The sequence below is a fragment of the Psammomys obesus genome, unplaced genomic scaffold (assembly GCF_907164565.1).
Source record: "Psammomys obesus unplaced genomic scaffold, mPsaObe1.curated_primary_1811, whole genome shotgun sequence".
Taxonomy (NCBI): Eukaryota; Metazoa; Chordata; class Mammalia; order Rodentia; family Muridae; genus Psammomys; species Psammomys obesus.
Window position 1 is genome coordinate 15,557,023 of NW_026585894.1, and position 24,160 is coordinate 15,581,182.

At 39.5% G+C, this 24,160-nt stretch overlaps 1 protein-coding gene across 1 annotated transcript; it reads right to left on the reverse strand.

The window, feature by feature from the left end:
• Positions 1-1,537: 1,537 nt before the first annotated feature.
• Positions 1,538-14,672, reverse strand: Cd40lg (CD40 ligand). The gene is made up of 5 exons (XM_055599676.1): positions 14,517-14,672; positions 12,433-12,564; positions 7,950-8,004; positions 6,023-6,085; positions 1,538-1,914 (listed from the first exon to the last, which is right to left on the reverse strand). Exons 1-5 carry the CDS (start codon positions 14,670-14,672, stop codon positions 1,538-1,540), a joined length of 783 nt encoding a protein of 260 aa, XP_055455651.1.
• Between the last annotated feature and the right edge of the window lie 9,488 nt (positions 14,673-24,160).

Below are 24,160 nucleotides of genomic sequence, written 5' to 3' on the forward strand. Positions count from 1 at the left end.
ATACCAAAGGTCTCTTGTTGAAGGATGTGTGCAGACACACAAGTGGGTACAGCATGGTTTCAGCTTTCCAGTGGGTCTTCATATTGCAACAGCTCCCATCAAAATGCAGTTGTGCCATCCACACGACTGAAGAGCAAGGGCATGAGGGAAGACACTTTCTCTTTTTTATTTCTAGAGTAGTATTTTTTTTTAATGAATGTATTTCTTTTAAGAAAAGCAATTCTTCAGTTAAACTCTCAGTTTCTCGTATCATCATTTTTACACCACAGTTGGAGGTGGCAAGAAATGACTCTGTTGGTTTCAGCGGTAGGCTCTGGAGCCAAGAATCACCCTCAGGGTGTTCCAGCTATGTTTTCCTCTTGCAGAGCCTCCTTAGAAGGCTGTTAAAAAGATTTGCTACTGCTTCTCATTTAAGGCTCTCTCTCCAGTCTCTGTTAGCCATGATCAAGTTTTAAAATGCCAGTCGCCTGCAACCTTTCCAGAGCAAGTTAGAAATAGAGGCCTAGGCTGCTTTTCACCGACCAGGCTTTTGTGGTCATCTACCAAAGGCTATGACAGACTTCCAGAGAGCATGCAGTCACCAATATAACTTGCTGAATTCTCAGCTTGAGAAATAAGTTTCTGGTAGCAGCAAAAAAAAAAAAAAAGCTGGCAAAATTCCCTACAAATACTTCCTTCTCCCTCCCCCTCCCCCAACCTGGATGAGAGCTATATAACAGCAATGTTAAAAGATCTTTATTATTCAAAAAATAAATAATAACATAATCATTAAGTTCACTATGGAAACAACAGAGACTTCAGGGAGCCACAGCAGATCTCTTTAAATACAGTCATTCCGTTATGAGGAATGGGCAGGCCAGGAGCTGCTATCTACACTGTCCTGTGCTATAGAAAGAGACAGGGTAGATAATGAGAGAACCAGTCAGCAGCATCCTGACTCTGGGGTGGGGGGAGGGAAGGAGAGAAGGAAGATAAAGAGGGATGGGGGAGAGAGAGAGAGAGATTGAAAGCGTGAGTACTGGGGTACTGGGAAGAAGGTGAAGGCAGAGTTTCTTAGTTCTCCCTGGGAGACTTTAGAAACTGGCCTATTGGAGCCAGTCAACCATAACAGATTGTGAGCCAGGACTCACAGTTGCCCTTCTGCATCATTCCTGGTTAGTCAAATACACTGTCCACCGAAAGACACACTCATAAAGCAACAAAACTGAGCTTGGTTAATTATCTGCTGTTTCGTCAAAGCTCTATCAACTGAACATTGTGGCTTTATCATTTCCTAGGGCTTTCTGGTTGTCTGCATCAGTGGGGTTGCTGTTTCAGATTATAAACTCTTAGGGAGCCGGGTCCCTTAGGATTTTGCCTGCCCCTCGATTCTCTTATTCCACCTCTATGTGCCTTAGGGGTACATAATAAATAGTTCTCCATGAGGAGGGTCCTAGGGTTATAAATAGGCAGTTCAAGAGGGGGTGGGTCCTAACTGCTTTGACGTATAGGGAAGACTGCCAGCATCAACCAGCTGCAGCCTAAGACAGCACACTGTTCAGAGTTTGAGTAAGCCAAAAGATGTGAAGCCGATTCTGTGGATCACTTGGCTTGCATCAGTCACATTGACAAACACAGAGGCACCCGCTTGTAATTCAAAGACTCCTCCCAAGTGAACGGACTGTTGCTCGCAAGGCTTGGAGGAACTGTGGGTATTTGCCGCCCTGAGTAAGATTCTCTCAGATCCACCGCTGTGCTTCAGCCAGAGGTTGACTATAAATGGACCTTGACTCGAAGGTTCCCGATTAGAACAGAAGGTCACCTGGGTGTAGACATAATAGGGTCCTTGTCTTTTAACGGTCAGCTGGTTCCCATTTTCAAGCGTTACCAAGTTGCTTTTCATGGTATAATATCCTTTCTTGGCCCACTGTAGAGCTGTAACAAAGAGTGGGAAATCCCTGGTGAGTGTAAGCATAGCATCACGCATATTCGAACAGGAAATCAAGCTTTCGGTTGGATGCCTACTTTGTGTGAGAATGAATTCTCAAGGCACCTTATGGCCCTCACAGGCACAAGGAATTATAGATACCAAGTTTACATGTCCTTCAGAGTTAGTGTCAGTTTCCAGTCTGTGCTTTCTTCAAGTGTGGGCAAGTGTGCCCAAGCCTGTTTCTCAGCAACAAAACAGGGTTAACTTAAAACATGTTTTGGAGACTTGAAATGGTTAAATAAAGTAGCAGGTAACAGTAGAATTTCTCCTTTTTAAAGAGTTCTCCAAGCCAATTTGCCCTTGAATTTAAGAAAGTTTGAGTGGTATGTGCCTAGAGTTCCCAGACAACAATGAGGTGGGAGAATCTCAAATTCAAGGTAAGTGTCATCCTTGGCCACATAGTGACTTTAAGACCCACCTGAGCTAAGTGAGGCCCTGTCTCACAACAATAATAACACAAAAGGGAGCTTAGAGAAGATCACTGAGACATGCTAGTATACAACCTACCTGAGAAAATGTGAGTCCTAAGTTCAAGAAAAGCCCCTATTTCAAAAGGATAAGTGGACAGTGATAAGAAAAGGATACCCTCATCTGATCTTTGTGTACCCCCACTTCTCTTCACATATGTATACAGTCACATAGACGTACATACACAAACATAAATGAATCAAGAAATAAATGATTTTAAAATGAAGTGCAAATGATTTCACCTTTATGCACACCATAAAATTCTTGTTAATATGAGTGGGAACACTGAGCTTTACAAAGCTGGAGTTGTCAGTCTGCCTGGATTAGTGTCATCTCAAAGTCAAGACCCCACTTCTTCCTACCTTATACTGTTAAAAACCTGACCTGCCTTCTACGACCAAGCCTAAAATAGGCAAGGAAGTATGAAAATAAACCGTGTGATCATTTAACTGTGTTTTGATCTCGCATTGTAGTGGGTGCCACCAACTTGAAAGTACCCGTATTCTTGTGGCTGCAGCAGAGTCCCCACCAACAGTGTGCCATCTTCTGTGCTGAGATGTTGAGTGGTTTCAAAGTGTAGGGTGTGTACTAGATTTCAAATCTCAACCTCCACAGTGAGGTTTGAAGGGGGTGAGGAGTGGGAGGTAGAAAGAAGTTAAAAAAAAAAAGGATTGATACATCTACTTTCTTAAGGTTTTCCAAATATGTTACTTGGTGGTCTTACATCTACTAGGCCATAAGATGCTGCTTGTTCAGATTCTTCTTTTTACATAGGAAGACGACTAATTGCCCCTGATTCATTGCACCCCCAAATTCTCTATAAAGGTAATCTTTTTACTTTTGAACCATTTGATTCAGGAAAAAAACAAAGACCAGATTCCCCTCTGTTTAATTAATTGGGTCCCCCTACTCCTTACATTTTTTTTTTTCTTTTCTGAGAACGGGTCTCACTATATATCCTTGCCTGGCCTGCAGCTTGCTATGCAAATCAAGTTAGCCTAGTACTCACAGATATCTTCCTGTCTGTCTTCTGAGTTTTCTCCCCCCTTTGAGGCAACATTTCATATTACCCAGGTTGGCCTAGAATTTGCTTTGTAAGTTACGATGATTTTAAACATATAATCATTTTGCCTCTATCCCTAGCATTGAGAACACAGATGTGTGCCATTAGGAGCTGTTTACTTCATTTTAATTCTTACTAAGTGATCTAGGCCAAGTTTGTCGTATCACATCCAGAAAGGAACTAGAAAACGGGGGCTGTGGCATTCTATACTATTTTCCATACATTGTCTTGTATATATTAACTATATTATAGACTGTGAGTTATTTCACAGGCGGTACCAATTCTAAGCCTTTTGGCAATTTTTAAATTCCATTAAATGTATCTAAGAACCAAAAGTTTTAGGTACAGAATGACAAAGACCAGTAAGTGGTAATTCTAGGAGAATTCTCTGTTGCTATAACCTAATGCAAAAGTGAATGTGTGAATGGCTTCTCAGGCCATAGCATTAATTGTAGTGTTTCCCTATAAACATATTTTGAAGGGAAGAGCATATGACAAAATTAACAAATATTATAAGAACAACTGATAATCAATGAAAGACTTTATGCCACTTTCTTGATACCACAGTGAAATAAACTAAGTATTGGCACCTTGGTCTGATATAGCACAACTTGATAATATAGCTTTCTCCCACATTAGTTGATTTTATATTCACAATTACTCTGTGAAGTGGGTGAAAAAGAAAATCTCCCTCAGGATGAATGGGATTTGCCTAAAGTTACTTAGAAGTAGTTCATAGCTCTTAAACCCTAGTGTTCACAAACTCCCTAACCAGTACTCTTCTGTGCCATGAACCACAATATTATGTGCTTCTGCATTTTACCCACTGAGGAGCTCAAGTCTCTCTCTCTCACACACACACAAGTAATTTTGCACAAATTAAGATTTGTTTCTCCCATATTATATGGCTAATATCCACTTATAAGTGAGTATATATTATAACAAAGGATAAACATACTAAAATCTATAGCTTAAAGAAGCTAAACAACAAGGAGGACCGAAGGGAAGATGCTTAATCCTCATTCAGAAGGGCAAATAGGATAGATATTGGAACTAGAAGAGAAGAAACAGGACAGAAGCCTTCCACAGAGGACCTCTGAAAGACTCTACCCACCAGGGTATCGAAGGAGATACTGAGACTCATAGCCAAACTCTGGGCAGAGTGCCCGAATCCTTATGGAAGAAGAAAGAGAGATAAAGAACTGGAGGGGACAGGAACTCCACAAGGAGGAAAACAGAGCTAAAAAAAAACCTGGGCCTAGGGGGCCTGCAGAGATGGATACCCTAACTATAAGGACCATGCATGGAGAGGAATGGGTTCAAAGGAAACCCATTGGCTGCTCAGTTTCCAAGTGGGTTCCCTAGTAAAGGGTACAGGGGCTGTCTCTGACATGAACTCATGAACTCGGTGGCTGGCTCTTTGATCACCTCTCCCTGGGGAAGGGGGGTGCAGCCTTGCCAGACCACAGAGGAAGATGATGCAGCCAGGCTTGATGAGACCTGATAAGCTAGAGTCAGATAGAAGGGGAAGAGGTCCTCCCCTATCAGGGGACTAGAGAAAGGGCATAAGGGGAGAAGATGGAGGATGGGTCGGACTGGGAGAAGACAAGGGAGGAGGCTGCCACGGGGATACAAAGTGAATAAATTGTAATAAATAAATATAAAAATAAAAATAAATTAAAAAAGATTTCTCTGTTTCTATCTTGAGCATACACACACACACACACACACACACACACACACACACACACACCAGATTTGGAAGTTCACTGTAGAGCACTCTGCTGAAGCTTTCTAAGACTGCTCTGATGCTCAAGCCTTTACTTACATGGGGAATTTTATGCCAGGGTACATGTTTCCATCCATCTACAGATCTAATATATTCTACAGGACCAGCTATCATAGGGTAGAGATTTGGGGAAAAACAAGGGCTAGAAGATAGAATATATATGAAATAAAAGCATTCAGTTTTGAAAAGAGCACTGTATGCCATCTGTTGTTACTTCATTGAAAAAATCTAACATCTCCGTGCCTATTGATCTTTACAAAATTATTTTGCCTTTAATTTCTCTAAGGTCAGCCCTACAGAGACTGGGATTGACATACAAGGATTGACAGATGATAAACAAAACAAAACAAAACAAAACAAAAACATCCCCCGAGGCCCATTTATACACAGTGAAGAGGTCTTAGGAGATGATCAGTGAGGAGGCCACTACCTGCCATCTCTTTTTATGCTTGCAAAATAATGGTTCCTCCACCTAGTCATTCATCATTTAGAATCAGTCACTGAACAAAACCATAATGAAAACAGAGGGACTGTTTCCCAACTCCTTTTGTCCCTCTAAGTCCCATCTGTGCATTTGAGATGACTTTGATAACAAAGGACATTATATGAAGAGTTATATGAGTAGGTTTGTAAATTGGTCCCTGGAGGAAGAAAAGTGCCTAATGATTAGGCTGTGTTGCTTTGGAGTTGCACACCCCTCCTCAAATGCTCCCACATGTACTCTGGGACTTACCAGATGCTGTTTTATTGTTGGCCTCACTTACAACATGTGCTGCAATCTGAGGATCCTCATCACCTGAAAAGAAACCAAAAGCAAACCGTCAGGCCAAAGAAATATACAACAGCTCATGGAATTAATGGGTCCAGTTCTACAACTGCTTAATAGTGACTCTTTTACAGTAGTTTATGTTAAACTAAGGGTAACTAGTCTGGAATCCTTCCCACTGAAAGAACAGGTGGTTTATAATGCCTTAAAAAGTGAATTGGCTTCTTCCATTCAGCTTTTCTCCTGATAGGTATTCAGTACTCAATTCCACTTAACACAGATGGACACAGGTCTTCATTAAATTTGTCTTGAATCTTGCTTTTAAGAACAGCTTCCCTACACTGGAGGGGTAGTGGGCACCAAAGCTGTGCCTGCACACTGAACTAGTGATATGATTGTGGTATCCGATTGATTGTGGTATCTGATTTGGTTAAATGACTGTCCAGACTTTCAAATCTAGCTGTTTCTCATGCAACAGCCTTGCTTCCAAATTAAACGTGCTCATTGCCTATGTGTAGAAACTGTGGGTACTTTCATTCCAGTTATGGGCCTGATGCTGATAGCTACATTATGAAGGATGTTTTGTCATGCATGACCTGAAAGAGCAATTTGGTCAACTTTATGATTTGTCTGAAAACAAACATCCACAGGGGCTTTTTCTTCAAAATCTCCCTGCAAGTAACAGAAAACATGGCACCACTGATCACATCTTGCAGTCGCCGTGAGAATGAATGCGTCAGAGGAATCAGATGAGCCTTTGGCATCTAGATCAGTGGTTAAGATGGGTTTTGAGCACTCTTTTCCCCTAAGAAAAGAGTATCTATAACTTGATGTGTATGCATTTCCTCATGTGCATTAGATTTGTGTAGCCATAGCATTGTGTTCAATAACTTAGTAATGTTATAGTTTCTGCAACAGCATCTCTTTCCATTTTCCACTACTCAAGACACTCCAGATGTCACTGTTTTGGGGGTGAGTGCTATAGTCTAAAAGGAACAGGAGAAACTAGTGTTCAGAAAAGGAAATACCTAGGAAAGGAAAGAGCTTGTAATGGATCGTCAAGAGAACAATGGAAGGGTCTGGGCTTGTTTAGCATAGATAAGAAAAAGTTCAATGGAATCTCAGGGTTGTGATTGTTGTCTTTGGTAACCAGACAAAGCTGTATAGAAAAGTAATTATTCTTTGCTTAGTATATCCCCAAAGAGCAGAAATGTGCCCAGTAAGTAGATATTCCAAGAACAAGATGTTAGGTAAGACTTCTTTGAGGAACACAATTGGGAAGTAAGACTTTTTGAGTAGATATTGACCTTAATATAATTATTAGAGATGACTGGAGATAGGTCAGGTGGTTTTTTTGAGTGTAAGGTATACTATCTCTAGGTACAGCTGAGCAGAGATCAAATGCTCAGTATGCTTTGAAGGACATTCATATTCTCAGAACTGTACCGGAACTGATAGCCATCGAGGTCCTTTCATGACCCTTAGATATTCAGGACACTCTCACTTCAAGAACAGGACAAAGATTAGAATGAAGTCACTGTGTTCATTGATCCCAGAAGACCCACTGGGTACTGTCCTCCCACAAAATATTTATCATTGATAATGACTTTCTTGTCATTTGGTCCTCAGAAGGTAGAGCCACATTGTGTGGTTATTTGGATAAAGGTAGTTGATGTGGGCTTTTTGCTATTATCAACATTACAGGGACCAACATGGACACAAAAAGCCTTTCTGTATTACTGAGGCCGGAGAAAGTATCAATCTGACAAATGTCTTTTGTTTTATTTGCAGGGCTAAATATTCCCTGTTTCATGTGGTTAACCTAAAGCTTCTTTTTACTCTTTAACCATTTATAGAAATTGGTAAATAGCAAATATGCACAAAAAAAACATACCTTTTTGCATTTCAAAGCTGTTTTCTTTTTTCTCTTCTTTGTTTAACATTATACTCTAAAAGAAGAATAGTCAAAAAAGATCAGTTGACAAAAGCTCTGCTTTAGGGGTTTTAGAGGTATCATGTATTTGGCAACTGTCAGTACTGTGTTGTCTGCTTCTGGTGAGGATTATAATATGTACTAAGATGCTGCCATTAATTCCATCATAGCAATTGGGAATCCCTGGTTCTGACAGATGAGCTGACAGCCCAGAAAACCCAGGGGAGACCCTGGAAGCAAAATCCAGGCCTTATTATCTCCATTACAGTGCTGTCCCCAGACCAAAGGTTGTGGTTCTGACCCTTTCTATGACCCTAACCCCCTTGCCTTTGACAGATAGTGATAAATAATGCTGAATGGGGTAATAATTGAACCCTGGAAACTGGCTTATGGAATATTATCAAACATAATGCAGGGCGTGGATCTGTTAGAATGTGATTGGTTTGAAACCTTATAGGAAAAAATTTGAATATGATCATGGAAGAGAAACCCAGACTTTTAACTTTGAATGTGTTTTTGTGGATGGTTATCCTGTATGGCCTATACTTCTTTAAAGTAATCAACATTCAGCAAATATAGGCCATCTTCTAATTCTGGTGATGGTGTTTAAAACACTTAGTTTCTTGTTTTTATTGAAAAACTGTATTGTATTTATTCTTTAAAAATCTCATGTACCTTGCTTTGTGTTTTTAAGATAGGTTCTCGTAGCCTAGGCTAACCTTGAACTTTTTATGAAGCTGGTGATGACTTTGAAGTCCTGATCCTTTTGCCTCCACCTCCCAAATGCTGATGGCAGACATGTACCGCAGCTAAACACAGCACTTAAGGATGTTTTTTTTTTTTTAACTTATAAGGTGAAAGAATGCTGGAAATACTGAAAGAAACTAACATAGACTTCCTTCTATGAAGACTGAGAGACGGTAAAGGATATTACCACCATTTCAAGAAGACTGAATCAAAAGGCCTGGCGAGTATGAGGTCATCCAAGAGCCTGAGGTTTAAATGAATTACAGAAAGTGGGAACACATTCACAGACTTGGCTCGATATGTTACACCACTCTATTCTGAACACGAGGGGAAAGAAAACATCAGTATTTTCACATCTGATAGTTCTATGCCCCTTGCCATTCCTATTACCTGCAGGCCCTTTCCTTCACAATCCTCACCACAAAAAGACATGTGTATTGTCACACTTGACTCTTTCAACCATAAGCTCAGCTTGGTTTCCAGATGCAAGGGCATAAAGCAAGGATCCCCAGAGGGGCTCTGAGCCTTGTAATGCTCACATAGGCTATACAGATCAACTTTCCATTTGAGCTGTAGTGGGACACTATGACAATGCAGCAACAGGAAAATGTTTGAGAGCTAACAAGTAAGCAAATGACTGTTTGGTGTCTTTTCAAATACTAGTGTGTGATGATTGAAGTTGAGATACTTTTAGGCTAGGTGGTTGCAGTGGGGTTGGGACCTGGCCCAAATGAAAATGTGAAGTCAGCAAAGTTTGTCTTTTATGCACCCAGCCTTGCCTTTTTGTGAACTTTCTCCCCCAGTCTCACACTCCCCAGAGCCTTTTTTTTTTTCCAGCTTCATTCTTCACTTCAACTGAAAAGCTTTTTGAAGTCAAATTTTAGAAAAATCTTGGGTTACTGATTTCTCTCTCAATGGAAACTACATGGCAGATAGGGATATGTTGCCCTTTAATCTGAAATGGAAATGATTTGATGCCATCAAATGTACCTCAAATATTGGTAGACAGATAGGCATGAGACTGATCATACTAGATGGGGAGCTAAGTAGATTTTAATATCGTAATTACACTGTTCAAAGTGGTGTCTCCGCTTGCCCTACCACAAGACTCAAATCCCATCTTCTTGCCACGGTGAGAGCTCCATGACGCTGGTCTCAGAAGTTAATGAGCTCTCTGTCATGAGAGGTATTTAAATAAAAATTGGGTGACCATTTTGTAGAGATGGTGGAGAGAAGACTGAAATTCTAAGAACTGAGAATTACACTACTTCTAAGATCCCAGCAGGCCCTGTGACTCCAAAGTTACTCAGGGTCAGCCCACTCATGGTCCATAGCCTGCTATTATTAGCTGAAGAAACACAAATCTAATCTGGAGTTAGTCTATAGTTGACTTGCTAGGCTAAACAGTTGCAAATACTGCTTCTGACTGAGACCTCTAAGGAAATGGTGACTTAAAAGGGGATCAGTCTATAGAAGAGTAGTAACTGACTGGAAAACTTTGCATCTCAGCTTTTTAATATTCTAGGTAAAGATGCCATTGCTTGGGGCTCCATAGCTGCTATGGTAGAGGCAAGAGGCATCTTCAATGGGTAAATAGTACATTACCAAGGCCTTGGCTGATATGCCTAAAATGTTTTACTTTTTTTTCCATGTAAACAGAATCAACTGTTTTCCCTACTCCTATTCAAGGTAGATGATTCTGAAAGCTTTCCACATCTGAACTGAATGAGGACAAAGAGAACTGGCAGATGGCTGAGAAACCTCTCTGTAAGGAGAAAATTAAACAAACAAACAAACAAACAAACAAAAACATAAAAAACACCAAACAACCAAAAAAAAAAAAATAAACCACTTTCACTGCCGTTCAAGAAAATTGAAGACCGACCATCCGAGAGCATGCCTGAGATCGTAGTGTTAGTGTTCTTATAGAGAGTCTCAGACTCCAAGACTCTATAAGCACTGAATAACCTTAAGACATTTCCCTAACTCACTAATCTCAGAAGTAAAGTGTTAGAAATTTTATGTAAATCCTAGATTATAGACTACATGGTTAATACACACAAGGTACATTATACCTTGACATAATAAAAATTAATTTGAAAAGCATCATTATAGAGAATGGAAACAATAAAATCTAAATGCAACTGGACAAAGTTTATTCCTGAGGTTAGAAGTAGGAGGGTCAGTAGAAAAAGTCTTCAGCTACACAGCAAGTTCAAGACCAGGCTACTTGAGACTGTCTCAAAAAAATAAAAAAAACACCTTCTAGATGATAGAAAGAAGTTTAAAAGCAGTGGCACATTTGAACTGTATGCTGAACCCAGTTAAGTGGCCTAGAAATAAGCATAACAGTCTTCTTCACTGTATGAAATTACACCTTTTTGGTGGTATGGGAGGAAATATATTAAGTTTCTAAATAAGATCTGAAGAGGTCAGTGAGGTGACACAGTGGGGCAAAACACCAGCGACCAAGGCCGTGGATCTGAGTTCAGTCCTGAGGACCCACAGAGTAGAAGGAAAAGAAAGTCTCACAAATTGTCCGCCTTCCACATGTGTCACAAATTTACAAATGAAGTAAAATCTTGAGCTCTTTACTCCACTAATCAATTACACGGTATCTGTACATAAAAGTGAATTTCTGTTGGTTTGTTCAGAAGACAGTGCTGCTTCAACGTGGAGTAAGTGCTACCTCCTAGAACAACTCCTAAATTAGCCAATGGATGGCCAAAGGTCAGTGTTCTGAAGGGAAATGGGAAGGGAGAGTTTTCGATGCTGTTTCAAAAAAAGAAAGCACCTTAAGCTCATGTCTGTGATGCACAAATAAATGAAAAAAAAATCTTGAAATGCATGTTTTAGATACTTACTTACTGGGTAACAGCTGGGTTGTTTAGAAGGCTTCAAATCTATAGAGTGAAATGGCTGCACGAGTGAGGAACGTTCTATGGGCTCTAGTAAGAGCAGCCATCATCACCCACACCTTTTTCATATAACAAAAAGAGAAGATGACACTATCACAGTACCTGACATCCTCCCATCACTCAATACGCACTGAAGACTGGGTCAGTCTTCAAAAGTCCTCAGTATTTTCAGGACAGACAATATCTCCCCTTATGGCCTGCAAAGATGGCACGAGCCAACCATTATTACTTTCCATAAGAAATGGAAATCAGACCTTGGTTTCACACCAGGAAGATATCAAATTTGGATGAAAAAATACAGAAATAGAGAACACAGCTGTATTTACTGTATAACTGTTATGTGGCAGCTGCATGTGTGTATGGATGAGCATGTGGAGATGTGCATTGGAGTATGGATTTTCTCCAAAGGAAACCTTTCTAATTGCAGCACAGCGCACAAGTCCAACTTCCCTCTTCATTTTATCCGAAAGCTTTGTCTTCAGTTTTTCTTTTTCAGTATGTACACATGTGCACACCTACCTAAATGTATATGTGTATGTATGTATGAGCACATGTGCGTTTATAGACAACACATTTTGATAATGTCTGACTCTGTAAACCACGCTGGCTGGGAGCTCATGTTCGTCATTCTTCTTGGGCTTCTCAAGCGGTAAGATTGCAGGTGTGACTAACATCCCTGCTTACTGGTTAAAACCTTTCCAGGGTCAGAATTCAGTTTGCAGAACTAGGAAACGTACTAAAACTTCTCAGTGAAATCTGCTGGGAACTGCACACCTTACCTTGAAAAGGTCTTCAAATTGCTTTCTCTTTCCCTCACAGTTCAGCAAGGACAAGGGCCCTTCTCCTTTTTGGCATCTCTGAAGCATCTTTATGAATACAAAATCTTCATGAAGGCTTATTTCCTCTTCGACCTGTTTTGAAATAGCAGGATTGTGACACATGTCATCGGGGAGAAATAGGCAGCTAACGGTGTGCGTCTGCATTCACTTCCATGTCCCTGAAGAGAGCAGGACTTTGAGCACATAAGTGGGGAGCATTATAGGTTATTATGCTGCATTATTACGGTTGGGCACTTGCCATGTTACAACTAAAAAAGCTCGTGATTCAGATGCCATGTTATCTGTGGCTCTGGACAGAAAGCACAGCTATTCTAATGACTTGTCATTCCAAAGCCTCTATGTTTTTCAATGTACTACGGAAGAAATAGCTTGTGTTTGTCATGTTTCCCATCAGCCATAAAGTAGTTTGCTGCTCAACTAGTTTGCCGACTTCATGGCAGTGTATAAAGAAGTTTATTCATGATGTGGATTTATAATTATATCTTTCATTTCTCTAGTACTTGTGGAATGCATTCGCATCTTTAAAGAAATTATCTCTCAGCCCCAAAGTGAATGTTTCCTTTTTAATATTTGAGTAATTAAATGTATATGATTAACTTGTGTTGTCAACTAATTCCATATGACTTTTTAATCTTAATGTAAATTTTTAACTTTCAAAACAAGAACCAGTACAGGAATTGTGAAACATTTCTGTAATCGCTGTACTTGTAGGCTGAGGCAGGAGTGTTGCTGTGAGTTAAAGGCCAGTCTGGTCTATTTAGTGAGTTCCAGAGCATTCTGAGCTCCAGTATGAGACTGTCTCAAAAAGAAAAAAAAATCCAAAATCCAACCAAACAAAGAAAAAATAAGGCATAGTTTGCCAATGGCTTTGCCAATCATTAAGGGCACACTTAAATATTATATAGCTAGCACATTTGATTCTATATGCGTAACAACTTCCCCATTATCTTCAAGGCCTATGTACAGACATTTGACAAAGCCCACCATGCCACACATGAATAAACAAACAATCAGAAACAGAACCTGTCTCTTTGCTCAGCAATGAAATCCAGTTTGAGTAGGCAAACAGATTGTCTTCACTTTTATTACCCGTCACTGCCCATCCTTATATTGATAGAAACTTCATGGCCTTCATTAGGTCCTCATCTTAAGAAAGGGCAGCCAATGAGCTCAGAGAGAACACGGTCACACAGTTGTGGTTGCCTAGCCATTGTCCTCACTTCCAGACCTTAAGGAATATCTGGATACTTGATTGCTTTTCTCCTATTCATCTTTGATTGGCATTTTGTAACACAGCCCATGTGCCCCTCAGTGGAATTGAACCAATACATGGAAACAAAGGAAATCCTGAAGTTACTTTTCATGCCCAATCATTTAAGCTTGCAAAACACCTCCAAGGAGCACAGAGCAGCTTACAATGGCAGTTGATATTGAAGAGTTGTAAGGACAGCAGCATTAGGACTTGAAAAACAAAATGTGCAAATTGAGGGGATTGTATGTGTCTGTACTGATCCAAAACACAATAGAATTTCTGATCAAATCAATGCTCTTTCTCTCAGGCTCAATTTTTTTAGTTGTCTTCGTGGGGGGAAATAGTTTACTGTCTGAAACAAATTTTAAGAAATAACTATAGCTGCATGGTCTAGCATGCACTATGTGTCATATACTATTCTGAGTGCTTTACAGGGTTAGATTCATCTGGTCTGTAACACGGGTACCATGTCCATCTTTATTTCCTTGGCACAGAAAGTAAAATAGAAATATGAAATGACATGTTCAGAATCTCAGAGCAGCTAAGCATCAAGCTAAGATTTGATGTCTGACTTCAGATCTCAAGATCTTAGTCAGAGGCAAAAATATGAGACTCTACTTTCTAGGCAGCAAGCACTATGCCACAAGTATATCAATCAACTTAAAGTTTCTACTGGACTCCATCATTTGGATAGAACTTAAATCAACCAGTCCACATATTTATAAGACCCCCCCCCCCAATTCAGTCAATGAAGACTTGTATGTTACTTTACCTTATCCAATCTTCTATGAAGATACACAGCATAAAGCGCCGACCCAATCATCTGGGTGATAAGAAAAACAGTAAGTAAATACATAAAAATTTTCATGCTGCTGGGAAGTCCGGTAGGCACCGATCGGGGAGAAGTTTGGCTGTATGTTTCTATCATGCTGGGTAAGCGTTGAAATGGTGTCTTCTGACCAGGAAGGTGGCAGAGGCAGCATGAGAAGACTGTCAAAGTGGCCACCTTACTCAGGATTAGTTAAGAGCGCACAATCGTCGCAGCCCACACTTCCTGGAAAATGTGCTTCGTAGTCTTCTGTCCCAGCAAAAAAGTTACGTAAAGGTTTTTTCTTTTCTTTCCTTTCCTTCCCCCCCCCCTTTTTTTTTAAAAAAAGTATACCCATATCATTAACTTCCAGGCTTTCCCTTTTGTTAGTAAAGAAGAAACAAGTTTCTTCTTCCATACATTCATTCTTACCTTGAAATGTCAGACTTCTTAAGAGACAATGGCACTATTTTCCTATCTCTGTCTAAATTTTGGGGTTCACTAGTTTCAAGAAAAGTGACAAATGAGTCCACTAGTAATAAACTTATTTCAGTTTCAGTCTTACTAACATAAATCTGAAACCTGGTATAAAGAAAAAAGAAACAATGTTTGCAAAAATATGTATTGATTTCATGCCCAGGGTTAATTGCTTCTCACCACTTTGTTTCTTTAATCTGTAAGTTCAATAAAATCTTGCTAGAGAGTGCTAGTCAAAACTACATGTCATAAAGCAAAAACGGGTTCCAAATTTGTTAAATAAAATGTAGCTGGAAAGAGAATTTAAGAAAAAAATCTGTGCTGAAAGGCAAAGCTAACTATAGTGTTTGGGGAAATCCAACCAAAATTTGGGGAATGAAGATGAAGGATAATGATTAGCCTGATTTGGCCATACTGCCTGTCTCCACCATTATAGTCCATTCTGCTGATGTGTGGCTAAGGATAAGAAAAATGAGCTTCAGCTGGGAAACCAGGAATCTAGTACTTGCTGTACCAATAAATTCCTACAGAGCCCCAGTAAGCCACATTGCCCCTCTAAGCCTCTCTACACAAAGGGCAGCACTTTCCTTGCCCAGCCCATAGGTTTTGGTGAAGATAGAGTCAAGATGAGGATGAAAATGACTTGTGAAGCATATTACACAATATATAGTTTATTCCTGTTCTTAAAGGATTTCTTAGCCTAAGAAATGAATTTTCCAAATGTTTGCTAACTCTGTATAATGACAATAAAATAACAATGGCCAAATCACCTCAAGTTGTGTCACTGTTTTCAGGATTACACATGTATGCATAGCCATTGCCATATCATATCAGATAGCCTTCAAACTAAACACAGCTGTGGAAATCCCTCTCCCACATACCAAGCTCATGCAGAAACTGATAATGTTGCTCTGGTGGTTCCTAAAAAATTGGTTTAAGACACGAATAGAAAATATAAACACTGCTCTGCTAGGCATGCTGTGTGTGCTGTTAGCACCTGCTGTCTTCCCCTCCCACGCTGCAGCATCCTGTCCTGGGCCCAGACCTGTGCAGTTTTTTTTCACTACATCTGCTAAGGAGGTGTCTTCAAAGCAAATGATAAACTTTGATCAGTCAAGTCAGAGGCTTTGGTTCTTAGACAAGTGATCATACTTGGGCTCAAGGTTGTGTCCCAGGACAACTTTACACAAATACAGAAAGTTCAATTCAGAAAGACCCTATGAAGAACAGCTTGGCCCAGCCAATCTCAAGGGAGAGGTTGCTACACTGACCTCAGACAGTCAATGAGGGCTTGTTTGTGTGACCAGCTTCAAGAAAGAGTAATCCAGCCTTCCCGCTCCCCTTCTTCATCTCCAGCTTCCTGAAGCCTGATTATTGCCCACAACATAACACTGAAACTGCTGCTTCTGCTATTAGCTTAGTTATAGTTTTGGCTGAACGCTTTATAGCATTTATTTTTAGTGCCTTCTCTATTATTCTCCTGACCTATTTTTCTTCCATTCTTCTACATAATCTCAACCCTTGAAGCCTGTACCACCATGGCCCTTTATTCCATTTTATTTTCCAGATTTACAAAGTGTAATTGGCTAATGAAAACTGTATGGATCTCAGGTGTACAACATAATGCTATATGCATTGTAAAATGATGGATCTTGTTTTTAACCAGTCATTTTACAGCCTGTCTGTGACATGTCCTGCTCAGGCATTCCTAGTTTAAGGTTCTCCCTTGTGTCTACCAAATATTCCACTTTTAAGGATTTATACAGCTAAGTTAATATGTATTTCCATTGCTCAAGTCACAGTGCACTCATGGATCTAAAGGTTAGGCCCCACTGAAAAATTTTCAGCTAAGCCTGTGATGGTGAAACGTTCTTGCAATTCTTGGGAGTCTGTGGCAAGAGGATAGTGAGTTTGATGCCATCCTGGTCTATATAGACCCTTTCTAAAAACAAGCAAAAGTGATAATACCTAAATAAAAGTAACCCCTTCAACTTCCTACATTGAGAAGTAACTCTCAAACTTTCTTCCTAGAAAATATGGAGATTTTTGGTATGGGCACAAGTATCTGGAGAATATTGAATGCTGACCACCATTGATTTAGTTTATAGAAAGAGTTAAATCAATGTGAATTGTTTCATTTTGCAGTTTCTGCTGCAGACTTTACTTACGTCTCCTTCATCTTTTTGTGCTACTCTTTTTTTGCAAGCTGCTAACTGATCTCTAACCAACAACTATAAAGGGAAAAATTCTTTCAGTGTTTTGTAATTCAGCAACTTGTTTTGGGTGTGAATTCACTTGTGGTTGTGATTTTATAGAGATAATCTAGAATACAGTCATAATTTCTGCAAGAAAAATTATTTCCAGTGTATATGAAAGAGTTAACTATATTAGTGTTTTGTTTGTTCTATGAAGAGAGTCACAGTCTGGTTTTTCCTAAATATATTGGAAGATTATCCCTTAAATGATACGGGTTTTTTTTTTTTCAGCACAAGATATGAGCAAATCAATACCCACAGTTCTTTACTCATCTTCCACAAACCATTCATGCTCATCCTTGCTCATGATGCATATTAAGCTAGTTCTATTTTCTTTAACATTCTGTGCTTATTCATAGTATTCCCTGAGTATAGGCTGGTTCCCTTGCCCCTTACCACAAATGTTTAAAGTGAAATACCCCCTTGCAGAAGGTGCCCTCACCCATGTTTAATCTCTCATAATATTTGCCACATCACGTCATAATTGATTTGTCTAACATCTCAGTCATTAGCTCCTAGAGCAGAATGTTTGTTTTGGCAATTTCAGAATCCTTGACATTTGAAAAACTCTTAAGAAATTAGTAAATATAAATAAACTGTATTTTAATGGGATAGAAAAAGTGTAAAACATTTTAAGCTAGAAGAATACTGGCTGCCTTTACAGTGAATGTAGGTTTGATTCCCAACGCCCACATGGTAGTCCACAAGCATCTGTAACTCCAGCTTCAGGGAATCCAATTTTCTTTTCTGACCGTCTTCGGCAACAAGCGTATATGTGGTACATATATATGCATGCAGGCAAAACACAAAACACGCAAACACATTTTTAAAAGAAAATCTAAAAGAGAAAAGAGGAGGAGGAGGAGAAAAAAAGAGGAATATTAGTTCTAGCCAGCCTTGCTGGTGATACAAGTCAAAATATGTTTGTTTTGAAACTTATTCTACTCCTTTCATAATTTCTTTCCTCTAGAGTCAGTTTTATTTGTTTATTTTGTCTCTTTTTCATATTGTCAGCTTTCCTGAAGTGTCTGGTGATCTTTAGCTATCTAGGCATATCTTTTATTATAAGGCCAAGTCTCATTATGTAGCTATGGCTGCCCTGAAACTAGCTATAGCTATGGAGACCTGCCCCATAAGTGCTGGGACTTGTAGATGTGTACCACCATTCTCTTCTAGTGTTCTAGTCTTATTTATGGGTGGAAAACTGTTGATTTTTAAGAGTAGATGACATGGGTTTCTAATTGTGTTGATCCTTTCCTCCTACAAGTGTCTCTCTGCAATGGAAGGGTTGCCTATAGCTTCTGCTTTAGTTTGTGTGGCCTGTCAATAAGCAGGTTTTCCTTTAGGTATGTGGGTAGAGAGACAGGAAAACCAAGAACCCTCTCCAACTGATAAGGGAAAGAGAGTTTGTTCCTAAAAGTGGAGTTTTAGAGACTTTCAGTCTTGAGTGGTTGATGCTGGTTTTCCTTAGTTGTATTCTTATCTTCAGAATCCTACCTAGAGCTCTTTCCAAACAACTTTAGCCTGAGGGCAAAGGCTGAAAGCTGCTGCAAACAAAACATCCTTAGGGGACCTACTGTTGAGTTCTAAAGGGTATAATCATGAACAGTGGCAATAGCCTGCAATATTGGGGGAGATGTCTGTGGGACCTCAATGGACAGAAAATCTGAAAGAGGTAACCCATTCCTAACATAGGGTTTTTTGTTTAGTTCTGTGGTGTCTATTTAGTAGGGGGTATTACCTCTCCCTTATAAGGTAACCCAATTAAGCTTTTAAAGTACTGGCTTTTAGCATGATTTTCTTCAGAACATCTTAATTTTATTTATCCCCACACTCCCTTCTCTACTATAACTTCCCATCCTCACACCATCTAACCATTTCTGTTCTAATATTCAGTCTTCCCCCTATATATCACTCTATTACATATTTCCTCTCTCTTAAATGACCGCTTATTAATTTCCTGACCCCTGAGGGTATTCTGGATGAAATGCATATTTAACTAATATCCAAAAAATGAGACAAAAACAAGGAATATTTGTCTTTCTGAGTCTGAGTTTCCTTACCCAGAATGATTGTTTCAAGTTCCATCCATTTACCTGAGAATTTCATAATTTTATTTTTATTAACAGCTTGATAACATTCCACTGTGTACATGTAATACATTTTCTTGATCTTCTAATCAGCTGACATCTCAGCTACTTCCATTTTCTGGCTATTGTGAATAGACCAACAATGAAGATGGGTGAACATGTGCCTCTAAAGTAAAATGTAGAAACCTTTGGGAATATTCCTGAGAATGGTATGGCCAGATTATGTGTTATATCTATTTCTAGTTTTTTTAAAGAACTTCTACACTGATTTCTATATACCTAAATATTTTTATATTTAAATGGAAAATGCATTTAATAGAAAACATTTTCACTCACTCTATAGGGATTGCCTCATACACCAACCAAATATAAGAAAGCCACGTTTCAGAGGCTCCTTGACAGAAATTGTGTTTTCTTTAATAATACTTTTATTTCTAATAATGAGGATGCACCATAACAAATAACCCTGTACTTAAGTAATCATTTAAATACTCTTCAGACATTTTTATAGGCCCTAGAAGGCCAAAATTCATATTAGTCTTAACATTAGGCAATCAAGCTGTAACTTTAAAACACACCATACTCAAAGTCATTATTTTTCACTAGTTAGATCAATTCATAGCAAATAATTTGTTATATATATTCTCTTCAAAGTTATATAACATATTTTAAACCTCCCATGTAAAGTTCCTTATGGCCTTAAGAATTTGGGTTGTGCAATGTGAAATTCCCCATGTGGCTCTGAAGCACAAAGCTAAAGATGATGTTATCATTGGTATCTCCATCCAAGGTCCTGTATTTGCTGGCTACCCTAGCAAGAAGCAATTTCACAAGTGACTCCCTTGAATCAGTTCACTTGGTTAAATCAATGTCCACTGAGTACACACTGTGGTGAAATACTTGAGCTGGACCTAGGGATACAAAAATGAGATGAACTTGAATGTTGAACCATATGTGGCAAATATTAGAATTTAGTGTTAATATGTTTCTCTTGGCTTTTATAATGTAGAACATGTCCCCATTTCTACTCTTCAAAATGTTCTAGTTGGTTCTATTCACTGACATTTCAAAGACCCAGAAGGAGTAAGCTAGGGAAGACCAGGGGATAATCACCTCCAGCATAGATGAAGGAAGTTGGGAGTGTTGGTCTGGTTTCAGGCATTGGCTTCCATAATGAGATCATAATCCTCAATATCAATTCTGACCAGCTGTCTACGTGGTGAACTTTCATTCATTTTGGAAGTAGGATTAAACAGGGTCTCACGATGCATCCTAGGCTAGCCCCTATATCACAATCACCTTGTCTCTTCTTGAGGGCTGATATGACACCCAATTACAAATAACTTTCTTCTTGGTTCTACTGTAATTAAAAAATGTAAAAAACTTTTAGTGTGTGTATGTGTGTGTGTGTCGGGGGTGGATGGGTGGACATGCCATGCCAGGGTGTGGATGTCAAAGGACAATTTTGGGGAATTTTTCCTGTCCTTCTACCATGTAGATTCTAGTGGATAACATTCAGTTCTTCAGGCTTGACGGCTAGCACCTTTACCTCCTGAACTCTCTTGTCAGATCTCTAATGTATATATATTTTTTGTAAGAAAACAGCTTATATGTACTGAGGTGCTTAGACAAGACACAATGGCTACTATTGAGATGTAAAGCTGTAGCACAAAGGGGGAACAAATTTTACTTTTTGCTCTATATTCTTTTGTGGATATAAACATGTTTTTGTTTTAGTCCAAAGTATGGGGTATGAGACTTATTCTGATAGTCCACAGCAGCAAACTATTAGCTCAGTGCAGGCTCTGAGAGTAGCTCTTTGCCAGCTGCAGATAGTTTAAATCTGAGGACTTGGGAGAGAGGATAAATGCCAGAGCCCAAGAGCATTGAGGAGCTCAGGGAAATAACAAGGCTGCTAATGCTTCCCCCTTGAAACTCCTAGTTGTTGTTGCAGTGAGACAAGAAGTTGGAGATCTCCTGAAACAAGGACTGGTCTGGCTCCAAGGAACCCAACAACCCTAACCAGCAGGAAGCAGCTAAGAGAACTGTGCCCCCTTTCCCAATATTCCTTTCTCTCTCCTACCTGGTGTTGGGGTGTTGGTAGGGATTGGGGTGGAATAGGGAGGAAGAGATATAAGAAATGTAAATAAAAGAGTTTTTAAAAAGTATGCCAACAATATCCACTGTGATTTTTCATTATTTTATAGCATGTAATTTTATCCTCATGGTAGACTATTTCTGACAAACTTTATATTGAAGCAAAAGACATGAATCATAAGCCAAATGAATTTTCATAAAGTAGACAAACTCATTGTAGTAATCACCAAGATTTTAGTCCTATTATTATTTCAGAAACATCTTTCTGGCCACCTTCACATCTTACAGTGATCACTATTATGTCTTCCATGACCAAAGACTACTTTTACTGACAGAGGGTTTAATAGCTTCTCCTACTAGCTTTTGGTATCATCTATATCCTTTATCTTTGTCATTCTTACAGCTCTATAGAATTACCTCATTTCAGTTTCCGTTTCTATTTTTTGTTTTATGTCTTCATGGACTTTTTCTGGATATTTTATTTAAATCTTTTAAAAATATTCATATTTTTACCTAAAAATATGTGTGTATCTATGTGTAGTTATGTGCATATGTGGGTGCAGTGCCCACAGAGACCAGAAGAAGAGTTGGAGTTATGGGTGATTGTGAGACACTGTATATAGATACTGGAGTGTAAGTTCAGGTCATTTGGAATAGCAATAAAGCTCTTAACTGCTTAGCTATTTCTCAAGGCTTGTCTTAGTCCTAAATGAGATTACATAAAACTGTGCTGTGTGCAAGGCAAAGTGAATGTTCGTAAGTGTGCTCTCCATGCTCTTTTTGGAAAGCCTGAAATCAGTGTCATTGAGAGAGTGTTTCCTTGGAGTAGTCTGTGACTTATATTTGGGGGAGAATGTAACTTCTCTTTGTCTTTACGGAGGGGGGGGGGACTTCAGAGGTATGTCTTATAGGTAAAATTCTATTTCCTAAACAACTCAAATGTACACTTCTCTCCTATACAAGATGATCTTCCCCCAAGGGAAAACTAGAAGAAATTTATAGCCATAACAGGACTTTTGGAAGTCTATATGAATATAATGTCTACTTCTAGTGTATCCGGCGGAAAGATTCTGCCCCTATAGTATTTTTCTATATGATTCCTAAAGGTTCTCCCATTGGTGTTTTCCATGGAAAGACACCAGGGAACCTAATGGATAATTCTGTTGTCAAATTGTTGGTCAGCATTCACCAAGTACTGGGCTCTCTGATAGGTCTGGAGGTCCAAAGTGAAGAAAGAAAAGATTGCTAACAGTGAAGACAGAACAGCAAAAAAGAACTCAATTGCAGTGCACAGGGTAAGCCCTACCTTAGAAAAATACTGGTGGGATAGTGCTTAGGAACTTGAGAGAGAAATACTGGTGAGGGTGTGTGTGTGCTGAGGAGCACCAAAGAGAAGGAGGAGGAAGAAATGAGAGGGTCAAGAAAGGTTTCCTGGAAGGAGTAACACCAGAGGTCCTAGGGAATTTTCTGGGCTAGGGAAGAATTCAGTGGAAGTATGGGATATGGGTAGGGGTAGCATGTGGAAGGACCCAGAGGCTGGAGGTCAGCAGCTCTAACTCCACTTGCTCTAGTATTCTTGGGACAAAAGCTTTGCCCTGGGGTCTTTGTAGCAAGAACATGGATAATCTGTCCTGAGATTTTTTTTTTTTTTTTTTTTAGTAATTTTTTTTTCTTGTTGTTCCATGGTTAGGTATGTCAGGGACTGAGTATCCTGAAAAAGAGGTACTTTTGCTACCTATTTTTCATAACAAGTAAGCCTGACATGCTAGGATGTTTAAGACTTGCCTGTCTGATTAATTAATTAATTAATTTTTTAAACGCACCATTGCATCAGGCTCAGCCTGCCTTATGTATCTTCCTCTAGGGCTCCAAAACTCCCTTAGGCTATCTTGTAGCTTCTGTATCCAGACATATATCTTTCCACATAGCTTTTCCCTGCCAGCTCTCAGTTTCCACTACCCTAACTCTACTTCTTTATTTAACTTGTTAGAGAACCCCCCTCCTCTCTCTTCTTCTCTCTCTAATCTCTGCTATCATGCATGAGGTTGCCCTCTTCAGCTCTAACCTATCAGACTTCTGCAGTTCCTTCCTGAGATCTACTGCTTGGGAGCATTGCTTCTAAAATGTGTTCTGTTCCCAATTCAGCCTCAAGATGTCCTCAGAGGAGCCTGTCTTCCTAGTGGGATCATATCTTAGGAAACCGTTAGTTCTACTGCCAGTGTCTCCTAGGGCCAGCCCTATGTTTTCTTTATAAATGGGGGAATAACTGAAGTTCAGAGAATGGGAATGACTTACCAAGTCAGGCAGCATGGCTGAGTCTAGCCTGGGTCTCCTGGATGTCATCCACATGCTCTTTTGCAGAAAACAGACTGCCTTTCTCAGGGCTCAGGGCTTCAGGGTTTCAGCACCTCTCACCTACTGCTGCACTGTGCACCCATCTCTCTCAGCACTTCCTGCCTGCACTATTTCATTACTACCGACCAGAGCTGGCCCATCCGTGTTTCTGACTCAGCACTCTAGCAAAGGACATCTAGTTATGTCTTCAGATGATTAAGGAAACATTGGGGACAGGAAACTTTTTTTTTTTTCTACATGGGTGGGAGGTGGTGGTACAAAAGGAGTTGGAGGTATGCAAATAAATACTAAGGTTGGAATAGCAAGTAATCTCTCAGCATAAGATATACCAGGG